Source organism: Psittacula echo (assembly GCF_963264785.1).
Source record: "Psittacula echo genome assembly, chromosome: 16".
Lineage (NCBI taxonomy): Eukaryota > Metazoa > Chordata > Aves > Psittaciformes > Psittacidae > Psittacula > Psittacula echo.
In genome coordinates, this window is record NC_137752.1 from 11,503,227 (window position 1) to 11,513,714 (window position 10,488).

Consider the following 10,488-nt stretch of genomic DNA (forward strand, 5'->3'; position numbering starts at 1 on the left):
CATCCCTAAATTCTTTAAGCATTTTTGTGATGGTACTTTTTATCCTGCGGCTGGAAGCTGGCTCCAAGAACTCAAACCCCAAAGGCCCGAGGGTTAAAGCCATGAGGGTTTAGAGTTGACCAGGAGAAATTATGCTCCCCCAGGCTGGAACAAGGTGATGCCCTTCAGCTGGGAGGTTTCTGTGCTACAGCAGCCCCTGGGGACACGGGTGAGGGCGCTTCACCCGTCGGGGATGGCTCTGAAACCCGGCAGCGAGCTGATGGCAGCCACACCATGGGCATCTCCCGCAGCAGCTGCAACCCCAGTTTTGCGCAGCCCTTTCCGCCCTGGTTGGCAGTTGCCTGGTGCCACCTCGTGGTTAAAGAACCTCTCCGGTTATTTCTGTCCTGACAGAAACCCTCCAGCATTCGTCTGCAGCAGGATGTGTCTGCACGCCTTTGCACAGGCAGAGACCTGCAGTGTTGGGTCAGAGCACCCGTTGGTGCTGCCTGTGCAGAAGGGGCCGGTGTGTCTTCCGAGAATCCCGACATCATTAGAGCTGAAGGGACCTCTGGGATCATCCAGTGCAATCCCTTGCCAGGGCAAGGCCACCCCGAGCAGGTCACACAGGAACGTGCCCATGATGGGTTTGGGATGTCTCCAGAGAGGGAGGCTCCACAACCCCCCTGGGCAGCCTGTGCCAGGGCTCTGACACCCTCAAAGGAAAATTCTTCCTCATGTTGAGGTGACACTTCTCATGTTTTAGTTTATGGCCATTGCTCCTCATCCTGTTGCTGGGCATCACTGAAAGAGGCTGGCACCATCCTCCTGGCACCCACCTTTGAGATACTGATCTGCATTGATGGGATCCCCTCTCAGGCTGCTCTTCTGCAGACTAACGAGGCCCAGCTCCTGCAATCTCTCTTCATAAGAGAGATGCTCCAGACCCCTGATCTTGTTGGTCTCTGCTGAACCATCTCCAGCAACTCCTTGTCTTTCTTGTTCTGAGGAGCCCAGCACTGGACATAGTACTTCAGATATGGCCTCACCAGGGTTGAATAGAGGGGGAGGAATCACCTCCTCAACCTGCTGGCCACAGGTCTGCCCTGCTTCCCCTCATATGGGGAAGTTTTTACACTCTCACCCTCCCCTGTTTTCTGCAGGAGAGCAGCTCGCTGCCTTTCGCACCCAGGATGGCCAGGCCTTTGTGGTGGATGCTTACTGCCCTCACCTCGGAGCCAACCTGGCTGCTGGTGGCCGCGTTGTGGGCAACTGCATCGAGTGCCCATTCCATGGCTGGCGCTTTCGGGGAGAAGATGGAAATGCACCAGCATCCCCTATGCTGAAAAAGGTGAGGGAGCACCCCCCAGATCTGCAGAACCAGGAGTGTCCTGTGTGCCCTCATCAAAAGGGAAAGTGATCTTTATAATAACTCCCCCTTCATCCTGCTCCCCTATTTCATGCAGCACCCTGTTTCGTCCTGAGCTGTCTGTGTTGGGGCATAATGTTCAGTGGCCTTTCCTCTGTAAGATTATAGCTGTCTTCTCAGTTAAATAACCACCTTTCTTGACTTCAACAGTCCCACATCTCTTGAGTTCAGCAGACAGGGTGTAAAAGAAGCGTTTTAACTCTGAGTGAGCCATTGCAGCAGCAGGGATGGATCCTGAGGAGTTACTGGGGTTCAGAAATCATTCTGTGCTTTATAGTGACAGCTTATACCATGTCAGTGATTAAATGTGTCACATTAGCATGACAGAACGGTCTCTCAATGACAGTTTTGTCTCCTTTTAAGGCTTGAAGGGAACTTTTGGTTGGAATCCAGGAAAGCTCATCACAAACCTTTCAGATATGGTTTGCGTTGACTGCGTAGGAAGAATGTCTTACTTAATGTCTTACTTAAAGTTCATGTGTAACAATTAGCTGATCTGACTGCACTAAGTAGTTTAAATCACCAATTGTAGATGTGGCTGAAACCAGAAAACTCACCTTGAATTTGGCTTGTTATTTTGGCTTAGTTATTTTCTTGGGAAGTTCAGCTTTCTCTGACTGGGATTGAGTGGGATGGCAATGAAAACATCAAGTGCAGCAAAAGTCAGTCTTTCTACTAAACAGACTATTTTTCCCAAAGTGAAAGAAACATGCCATCTGTATGGATAAGGTAAGCAATTTATAGATGTGCCAAACAGCAATTCCTGGGTTTTTGTATGTTATTTTCAGAAAGAAGATTAATACTGTCTTTTTTCCACATACGTACTTAACTCAGGAGCTGCATGGAAGTGAAAATTTGGTTCCAAGCAATAAGCGATGATGAGTTCCAGCACAAAATGAGAGTGAATGTTCTGGACATACCCAAAGGCTTGCCATGATGCAGTTTCATCTGAAAAGTCTGTATTCAAAGTCATTGTTACCCATAGTTATTGAAAGAACAAAACTGCAGAGAGCTGCCCTGCTCCCATACACACAAATGGGTCAGGGTGGTTTAAACAGATTTAAAAGCCACCTGTGCTCATGCAGGTCACTGTGATGGAGAAAGATTTTGGAGACTCAGACGTGCAGCTCCTCCAGCACTAGGCTTGCAGGGGACCAACAGTGAAGGAGAGCCACAGAGCCCAGTGTGCTGCCAGATGGAGCTGGGGAAGGGTCCAGAGCACAGGTCCTGTGAGGAGCAGCAGATGGAAGTTGGGGTGTTCAGCCTGGAAAAAAGGAGGCTCAGAGGGGATCTGATCACTCCCTACAAGTGCCTGAGAGGAGGATGGAGCCAGGAGGGGCTGGGCTCTGCTCCCAAGGAACAAGGGATGGGACAAGAGGAACCGGCCTCAAGCTGCACCAGGGCAGGTTTAGATGGAGCTGAGGAACAATTCCTGCCCCATGGGGTGCTCAGGCATTGGAACAGGCTGCCCAGGGCAGGGCTGCAGGCACCGTCCCTGCAAGGGTTCACACCCCGTGGAGACGAGGCCTCAGTGCCATGGGTTAGTGGTGGCCTTGGCAGGGCTGGGAGCGGTTGGACTGGATGAGCTTCATGATAATTTCTAATCTAAATGATGTTGGAGCAAGTCCAGAGGAGGCCACGGAGATGCTGCGAGGGCTGGAGCAGCTCTGCTCTGGAGCCAGGCTGAGAGAGCTGGGCTGGGGCAGCCTGGAGAAGAGAAGGCTCCTGAAGGGGAGACCTCAGAGCAGCTCCAGTGCCTAAAGGGGCTGCAGGAAACCTGGAGAGGGGCTTGGAACAAGGGCCTGTAGGGACAGGCCAAGGGGAATGGCTTGAACCTGCCCGAGGGGAGACTGAGCTGAGCTCTTAGGCAGAAGCTCTTCCCTGTGAGGGTGCTGAGGCGCTGGCCCAGGGTGCCCAGAGAAGCTGTGGCTGCCCCATCCCTGGCAGTGTTCAAGGCCAGGTTGGACACAGGGGCTTGGAGCAAGCTGCTCTAGTGGAAGGTGTCCCTGCCCGTGGCAGGGGTTGGAGCTGGAGGAGCTTTAAGCTCCCTTCCAACCCAAACCAGTCTGGGGTTCTGTGACTATGTAGGGCAGATGATGACCTTTCCACAATTTAACAAGTTGCATCTCACCCAAAGCACAAGATTTTCTCAGTCAGAAATCACGGTGATGGTCTCCTCCTGCCTCCTCCGATATTCATTGACTGAAAGAAATATAATTTCTCCTGTTATTTCACCTCCCATAAGACTGTACAAGGCTGAATAATGAAATAATAAGGAAGCACTTTCCCCTGCACTTGTTTGTTTGCAAATCAGAAAAAGACATGAAGGCAAAAGCCTTTCAACCCAGTAGAAATTCAATTTTCCAACAATTGGGTAAATATAAACACTAAAATTCATGTCACTGGAAAGAGCAGATCTGTTCTTAAAGCAGCACATCATACTGCAGTATTGTAATGGAGAATGGCTTAAACTCGAGAGGCAGAGATGGCTTTTACTGTCTGCACACCTCTAACTAAAAGCATCTCTTTTTAGCTCTTAGAAACTTGAGGAGGGTCCATCGGTGCAGCAGACACTGATTTGAACAGCTTTAGGAGCAATGAAGGAGGCTGCAGAGCAGCCAGCCCTGCTTCTTCCTTCATAAAACTTTGTGAGTTTTGAAAGCTCATGAAAGCGCCCAACTGAAATAAAAGTGATGTAAGCAAACTCACCTGGGAATTGTAGAGGCTGCTGTCATTCTTCAGCAGCCTGGAAGCTGGAAAAGTGTCACCAGAGAGGCTGTGCCGCATGGCTCTGTCCCGTGCGGATGATCTCTGAGCTGTGGCTGGGGACAAGGTGACCCTTAGTGCCAGGATCAGCTTTGGAGATGCCACTTTTAACTGAGTCCTTTCTGTGCTCCCCAGTGCCAGACTTGGCGAGGGTCCGGACCTGGCCGTGCTGCGAGGTGAACGGGATGCTGCTGCTCTGGTACCACTGCGAGGGGCTCGGGCCCACGTGGGCAGTGCCTGAGCAGCGTGAGATCACCACCAAAGAGTGGGTGTTCCGCGGGCAGACAGAGCACGTGGTTGATGCACACATCCAGGTAGGGAGCCTGGTCCCTCTGTGGAGAATGTCCATGGTCCATGCCTGGGTCCTCTCCTATAGGACCAGTTCAGGAACATTTCCTCCCAGGCTGAGAGAGCTGGGCTGGGTCAGCCTGGAGAAGAGAAGGCTCCTGAAGGGGAGACCTGAGAGCAGCTCCAGTGCCTAAAGGGGCTGCAGGAAACCTGGAGAGGGGCTTGGGACAAGGGCCTGTAGGGACAGGCCAAGGGGAATGGCTTTAACCTGCCCGAGGGGAGACTGAGCTGAGCTCTTAGGCAGAAGCTCTTCCCTGTGAGGGTGCTGAGGCGCTGGCACAGGGTGCCCAGAGAAGCTGTGGCTGCCCCATCCCTGGCAGTGTTCAAGGCCAGGTTGGACACAGGGGCTTGGAGCAAGCTGCTCCAGTGGAAGGTGTCCCTGCCCGTGGCAGGGGTTGGAGCTGGAGGAGCTTTAAGCTCCCTTCCAACACAAACCATTCCATGATTTCGTGAATTAACCAGGCCCTGCCTGTGCTCAGTGTCATTGCTGTTACTGGCAGAGCTCAGACCTAGAAATATACCCTGTGCTGTACCAAGATTATGGCATATGTTCCCCAAACAAGGATTGTGAGCTTCTGAAGTAGGGAGCAGATGTTCTGGGTACTTAAAAGGAATCTGTTAATTTGCTTTGACTTATAACTGATGTAATTTAAAAAAAGGTTCTCTCCCAACTGCGGCACTTTCTGTCAGGAGGCTTTTGAGCTCATCACTCACTGAAATGGGAACGCAGTTACTTTGCTGTTAATCTTCATAAGCACCATCATATGCTGAGAAATGTGCCATGGAGAACAAAGTGGTTCTTGTCTCCATCACCCTTCAGTGGAAATCAGGTGGAAAAAGGGAACTGGTGTGTGGCATTTAATGGAAGGGTCCACAGCCAGGTCCTGCAGGGGCAGCCACGGGTGGAGAGCAGCGGGAGGCAGTGGCAGGTTTGAAACTGGGCAATCCCTGGGGGTCCCTGGGAGGTTTTCATGTGCTTTCCACTGAGCAGAACACTTCTGTGTATAAAAACCAGTGACAAAAAAGACCTTTCATCCTGAGTGCGTTCCTCTCGGAGGCAGCGCCTGCCTGCTGAATACATCATGACTGAGGTGAGTGGGTGAGAAAGGAGTGGAGAGATTTGAAGAAGTGAAGGTGCATGAGACACAGGAGATACAGCTCTGGGAGTGTGCACAGGAGATGTGAGAGGCAGGGAGAGTCTGGGAGATTGATGGGGTACTAGTGTTTGTTTTGTGTCTGCTTTTCAGTGCAGGCCACTGAAGGCAGGTCTCAGCTGGGGCCAGTCTGTGCTACTTGCCAAGCTGGTGGGACGCTGCTGTATTTGACTAATAAAGCAGTTAAAACTTCTCAAGAAGTACCATATTATGAGCAGGTTGATGGGGCTGAGAGCTTTAAAAGTATGTGAAAGCTACTTTAGAAGCACAGAAACAAAAATGCTTTATTCCTTCCAATAATTACAGGGCTAAAGGAGGGACTTAACTGGAGTCCCAACTGCTTCAGAAGTTAGCATGCATAGATTTCTTTGAGCTTAAAACGAACCCTGAATTTTCTGAGTTTCATGTTCAAATTACTCCTATACACCAGTCAAGAACTGGTCCCAGTCTGTGCTGAGGCCTCTTCCTCCACACACTTGGTTGCTTTGCACTGCTCTGTGTCCCTGTGAGCACCTCTGCTGTGGCTGGGGCAGTATGCCCTGCCCTGTGCTGTGGTCACCTTGGTGCTGTCAAGTACAGGCAGCTCCCACCCAGGTCAGCTCTTGCCAATGGCAAACTGTTCCCCATGGCAGGAAATCCCGGAGAACGCGGCCGACTCAGCTCACCTGGCTTTCCTCCATGGACCAGCCATCCTGGGCGGATCTGACCCGAGATACACGAGGTCCAAGCTGTGGGATTTTATGAAGCACAACTGGAAGGTAAGACTCCAGCTCTCCTGCAAGCCATGAGGAGGTCAAGTCTTTCAAACCAGGTCCCATTTCTGCTTTAAAGCATCAGTCCCACCTCACCCCGTCTGCTGCATTGCTTCACCTTCAGGTCCAGTCTCTTTCTTGTGTCTGAGAGTTTTCGCTGCAGTCCCTTGTCTCTGCTCATCTCTAAATGGTCTTCACAGCCAGCTCTTGTCGACATTTCTCTGCTACTGTACCCCATCTCTTGTGCTGAGCTGATCCGTCTCCACTCCTCCAGGCAGAGTGGGGGCCGGAGCCAGAGCCCAACAAGCATTGCTCCCGGATGCTGCTGCAACACACTGCAACCTGTTTCGGGAAGCATTTCTCCCTGATGGATTTGACAGTTTCAGCCAGGCAGGTATGTCCCATGCTAAGGGGCTTTGTCACCCGAAAGGCTGAGTCCTTGCCTATCCTGCCCAGCATTGCCTTTCCTACCATGTGCGTAGACGCACAGTCCAAAAACTAACTGCTGGCCCCTGGGCTCTCCACTGCTGGGCAGGATGGAGAAAGGGAAGGTTCATAAGGACTGCTGTGCTCACAAAAGATGGGAATAAGAAATACCTGAGCAGACACTGGTGACAATGCTGAGGGACCTTCCTACCACGATGTCATAGCTCTTCACAATTGCAGAGTCCCAGACTGGTTTGGTTTGTTAGGGACCCAAAGGAAGGTGGCCCTGCTCATAGCAGGAGGTTGGAACAAGATGATCTTCAGGTCCTTGCCAACCCAAACCACAGTATCACAGTATGTTAGAGATTGGAAGGGACCTCAAAAGATCATCTAGTCCAATCCCCCTGCCAGAGCAGGAACACCTAGATAAGGTGGATATAGATAGGAATGTGTCCAGGCGGGTTTTGAATGTCTCCAGAGAAGGAGACTCCACAACCTCCCTGGGCAGCCTGTTCCAGTGTTCCGTCACCACTCTGTGATTCTGTGATTCCTTATTACAAATTCAGAACAATACAAAACAAGTCATGGTACAAAACTTTGATAAGAGATGAATGTCACTGTAATCAGGGAATTATCACAAAGCGGATGTTGACTGTATGGTCAGTTCTTCGATCTGTGCTATTTAACACTGATATCGATGAACAGGAGAAAAATAAAAGACACTAAAATAACCTTTCAAAGCATCTGTACGCAACCAGACATTCAAGTAGTAAATGAAGTAGCCAAAGACCCCAACAATTTCTGCACTCCTTCAAAGAACCAAGTATGACCACGCAGCTGCGTGTAGCATGCACATCAGAGAGCACAGAACAAGTACTTCACATCATGCCAGATAGAAAGCTGAACCTGATTTCAGCTAAAACCTGAAGTGACTATTGTAGCTGCAAAGGAGAAAGCCAGAGCAGAAGCAGGAATGTTGTATTACCTGCACACTGTATTGCAATTGCTGCTATTGAGATCAGAGCCCAGGATCAGTGCCAGCAATCCAATAAGGCTGTTCGTGACCTGAAGGTGATTCAGTGATGAACAACAAGACCAAGTGAAAACTTGGAAGCATTTTCTACAAGATTAGAGTTTAAATCTGGGGGAATCAGTCGAGCACTGGAAACCCTCATGAATTCTCATGGGCCCACAGCAAAGCCACCCAGCCTGGACACGTCTGTAGATGACCCAGGCCAATGCAAGCTGCCTGGCTCTGCTGGATCTGCCCTGACCTGGGCGGCACCGACAAGTGGGAAGTGTTCTGTGCATCCTGAGGCATAGCTTTGGCTTTGTGCCTATTACCTGGTGAAAAGGCAGAGTAAAGGGGGACTTGAGCACAGTCTAGGGGACATCTCAGGCAGGTCTGAAGCTGTGGTAGTTGCTGTACCAGAGGGCTGGACACTGGGGGCTTTTCCTTGAGGGTGCTCTGTTGCTCTGCAGGTAGGGCCAGGACTGGTTTTCCTACTCTTTGAACACACTTTCCTGGGCCGTGGGATCATCCTGCAGACGGTGACACCCCTGGAACCTCTCCTGCAGAATGTGGTCCACAAAATCTACTACCAGAAGAACATTCCAGCCATAATCCCCAAGTTCATCCTGAGAGCAGAGTGCATCCAGGTAAAGCCTCTGAAGAACAGCAGCCAAAGGTGGCTCCCTGGAGCTTGGTGGCCAAGAATTGTGAGGATGAAGAGCAGTTATTGAAGTGGGCTCAAATACACGTGGCAAAGCACTCGTGGGCGAGCTCCTTTCAGAGCTTGGTTTGAGCTTTCATTTTTGGTAGCCTCAAAAATGAAAGAGGAGTTTTAGTAGAGAGGGTCCCTGCAGTGGGTCGTCTGTTGAGGGTGGTGGAGAGGTGCTGTCCCTCTCCTGTGGATGGGGAACTGGGGCACAAGGATTGGGCAACCTGTCCCAGGCTGCAGGAAGCCTTCGAGGGAACTGCATCCAGCATCCCAGGATGGTGCTTTAAGATTATCCTGTCTCCTTTGATGAGGACCGTGCCAAGAAATACTCCTATTGCTAAATTATCATGAGATTTGGCAACTCCTACCCCTCCCCATAGAGTTTTTTCAGGTCCTTATCACAGGGATTCATGGAAGTGATAGGAGGTCATTCTGGAGGTCTCTAATTCAAATAGCTTGCCAGATTCAGGTCAAACATGGCCTTGAAGGCCTCCTCCTTCAAACCAGAGAGGGTTTCACTGGCACTACAATAAAAATTGCCAAAGATAATTTTCACATGGCAAAAAAACTACCCCAGATCAAACTCATCTGAGCTAAGGCTCATGTTGTGTAAATGCTGGCTTGATGTTTTGCATCCTACTAATGTGAATGAGCCTGACTCATTTCTGCAGAGACTTCTTCACAAAGCAAAACTTCATAATCTTACTGCAAGTGTGTCTGAGCAGTGTTTAAGATGCGGATGTTTGTAATGCCCTGGTTGCCTGGAACTTTAGGTACAATGGGCAGTCTAAGCTGAAAGCGGCTTTTTGTTTCTTCTTCTTGCTTCTTGTTTGGGAGCTGCGATGGGTTGACTATCGGCTGGGTGCAGACAGAGCTGTAGCATTACCAGTTACAGATACCACACTGGCCCACACTGGCCATTTGGGAGAAGTCAAAGCGGTGTGCAGATAGCTCACACAGAACTAGGAGGTGGTCTGAACTACTACGGGGTAGTTCAGCATCCCCACCTGACCGAGACCAACCTTTTCCCCCCAGTTTGAGCGGGATATCACCATCTGGAATAACAAACAGTACCTGCCCAAGCCACTGCTGGTCAGGGAGGACTCCAGCATCCAGAAGCACCGGCGCTGGTATTCCCAGTTCTACAGCGAGAAGAGCACGAGGCCCCCTGCGCCAAAGGACCTGGAGTGGTGAGGACCCTGCTGCGCGCTGTGGCCAGAGGCTCTGGGGTGGCTCCTGCCCACCCTCCCTGGTGGCAGCGGTGCTGGGCAGCAGTGATTGGTGTAACCAATATTGGCACTGGCACAGGGAGCAGAGCCTGAGCCTTGCTGAGCCTCTTCTATCTTCCATGTTCAGGGCACCAAAGCTCAAAGGGTGTAACGTGCCTCTTGTACCTGTGCTGCAATGCAGGAACTGAGCGTGAGCTTAAAGTTGCCAGAGCTGCCTTTAAAGTGCCCTTGTTGCTTGCTGCTGCTGTCATTTTGAGTAGTTACATGAAAAGCTTTTCTTGTGGTCTTTTATGCCTCAAGTGTCCTTTCCCAGGCAGGCCCAGTGTTGCTTTAACCTGCCCGAGGGGAGACTGAGCTGAGCTCTTAGGCAGAAGCTCTTCCCTGTGAGGGTGCTGAGGCGCTGGCCCAGGGTGCCCAGAGAAGCTGTGGCTGCCCCATCCCTGGCAGTGCTCAAGGCCAGGTTGGACACAGGGGCTTGGAGCAAGCTGCTCCAGTGGAAGGGGTCCCTGCCCATGGCAGGGGTTTGGAACTGGATGAGCTTTAAGGTCCCTTCCAACACAAACCAGGCTGGGATTCTATGATTCTTGCACCATCACCTTGGCTGGGACAGGCTTCAGGTCTCCAGGGGAGCCTTGGCCGATGACTGCATGGCATCAGAGGTGTGACTGCAAAGCCCACAGACAT

At 51.1% G+C, this 10,488-nt stretch overlaps 1 protein-coding gene across 1 annotated transcript in view; it reads left to right on the top strand.

Annotated features, from left to right (window-relative positions):
- Positions 1 to 9,769, top strand: part of LOC308227876 (cholesterol 7-desaturase nvd-like) — a gene marked incomplete at both ends in the record, with an annotated part of 13,617 nt that extends 3,848 nt beyond the window's left edge. The window contains 7 exon segments of the mRNA XM_080630772.1: positions 1,143 to 1,298; positions 1,301 to 1,330; positions 4,310 to 4,488; positions 6,309 to 6,434; positions 6,703 to 6,822; positions 8,337 to 8,513; positions 9,611 to 9,769. Of these exon segments, the coding sequence (XP_080486898.1) occupies positions 1,143 to 1,298; positions 1,301 to 1,330; positions 4,310 to 4,488; positions 6,309 to 6,434; positions 6,703 to 6,822; positions 8,337 to 8,513; positions 9,611 to 9,769 (947 nt within the window).
- Between the last annotated feature and the right edge of the window lie 719 nt (positions 9,770 to 10,488).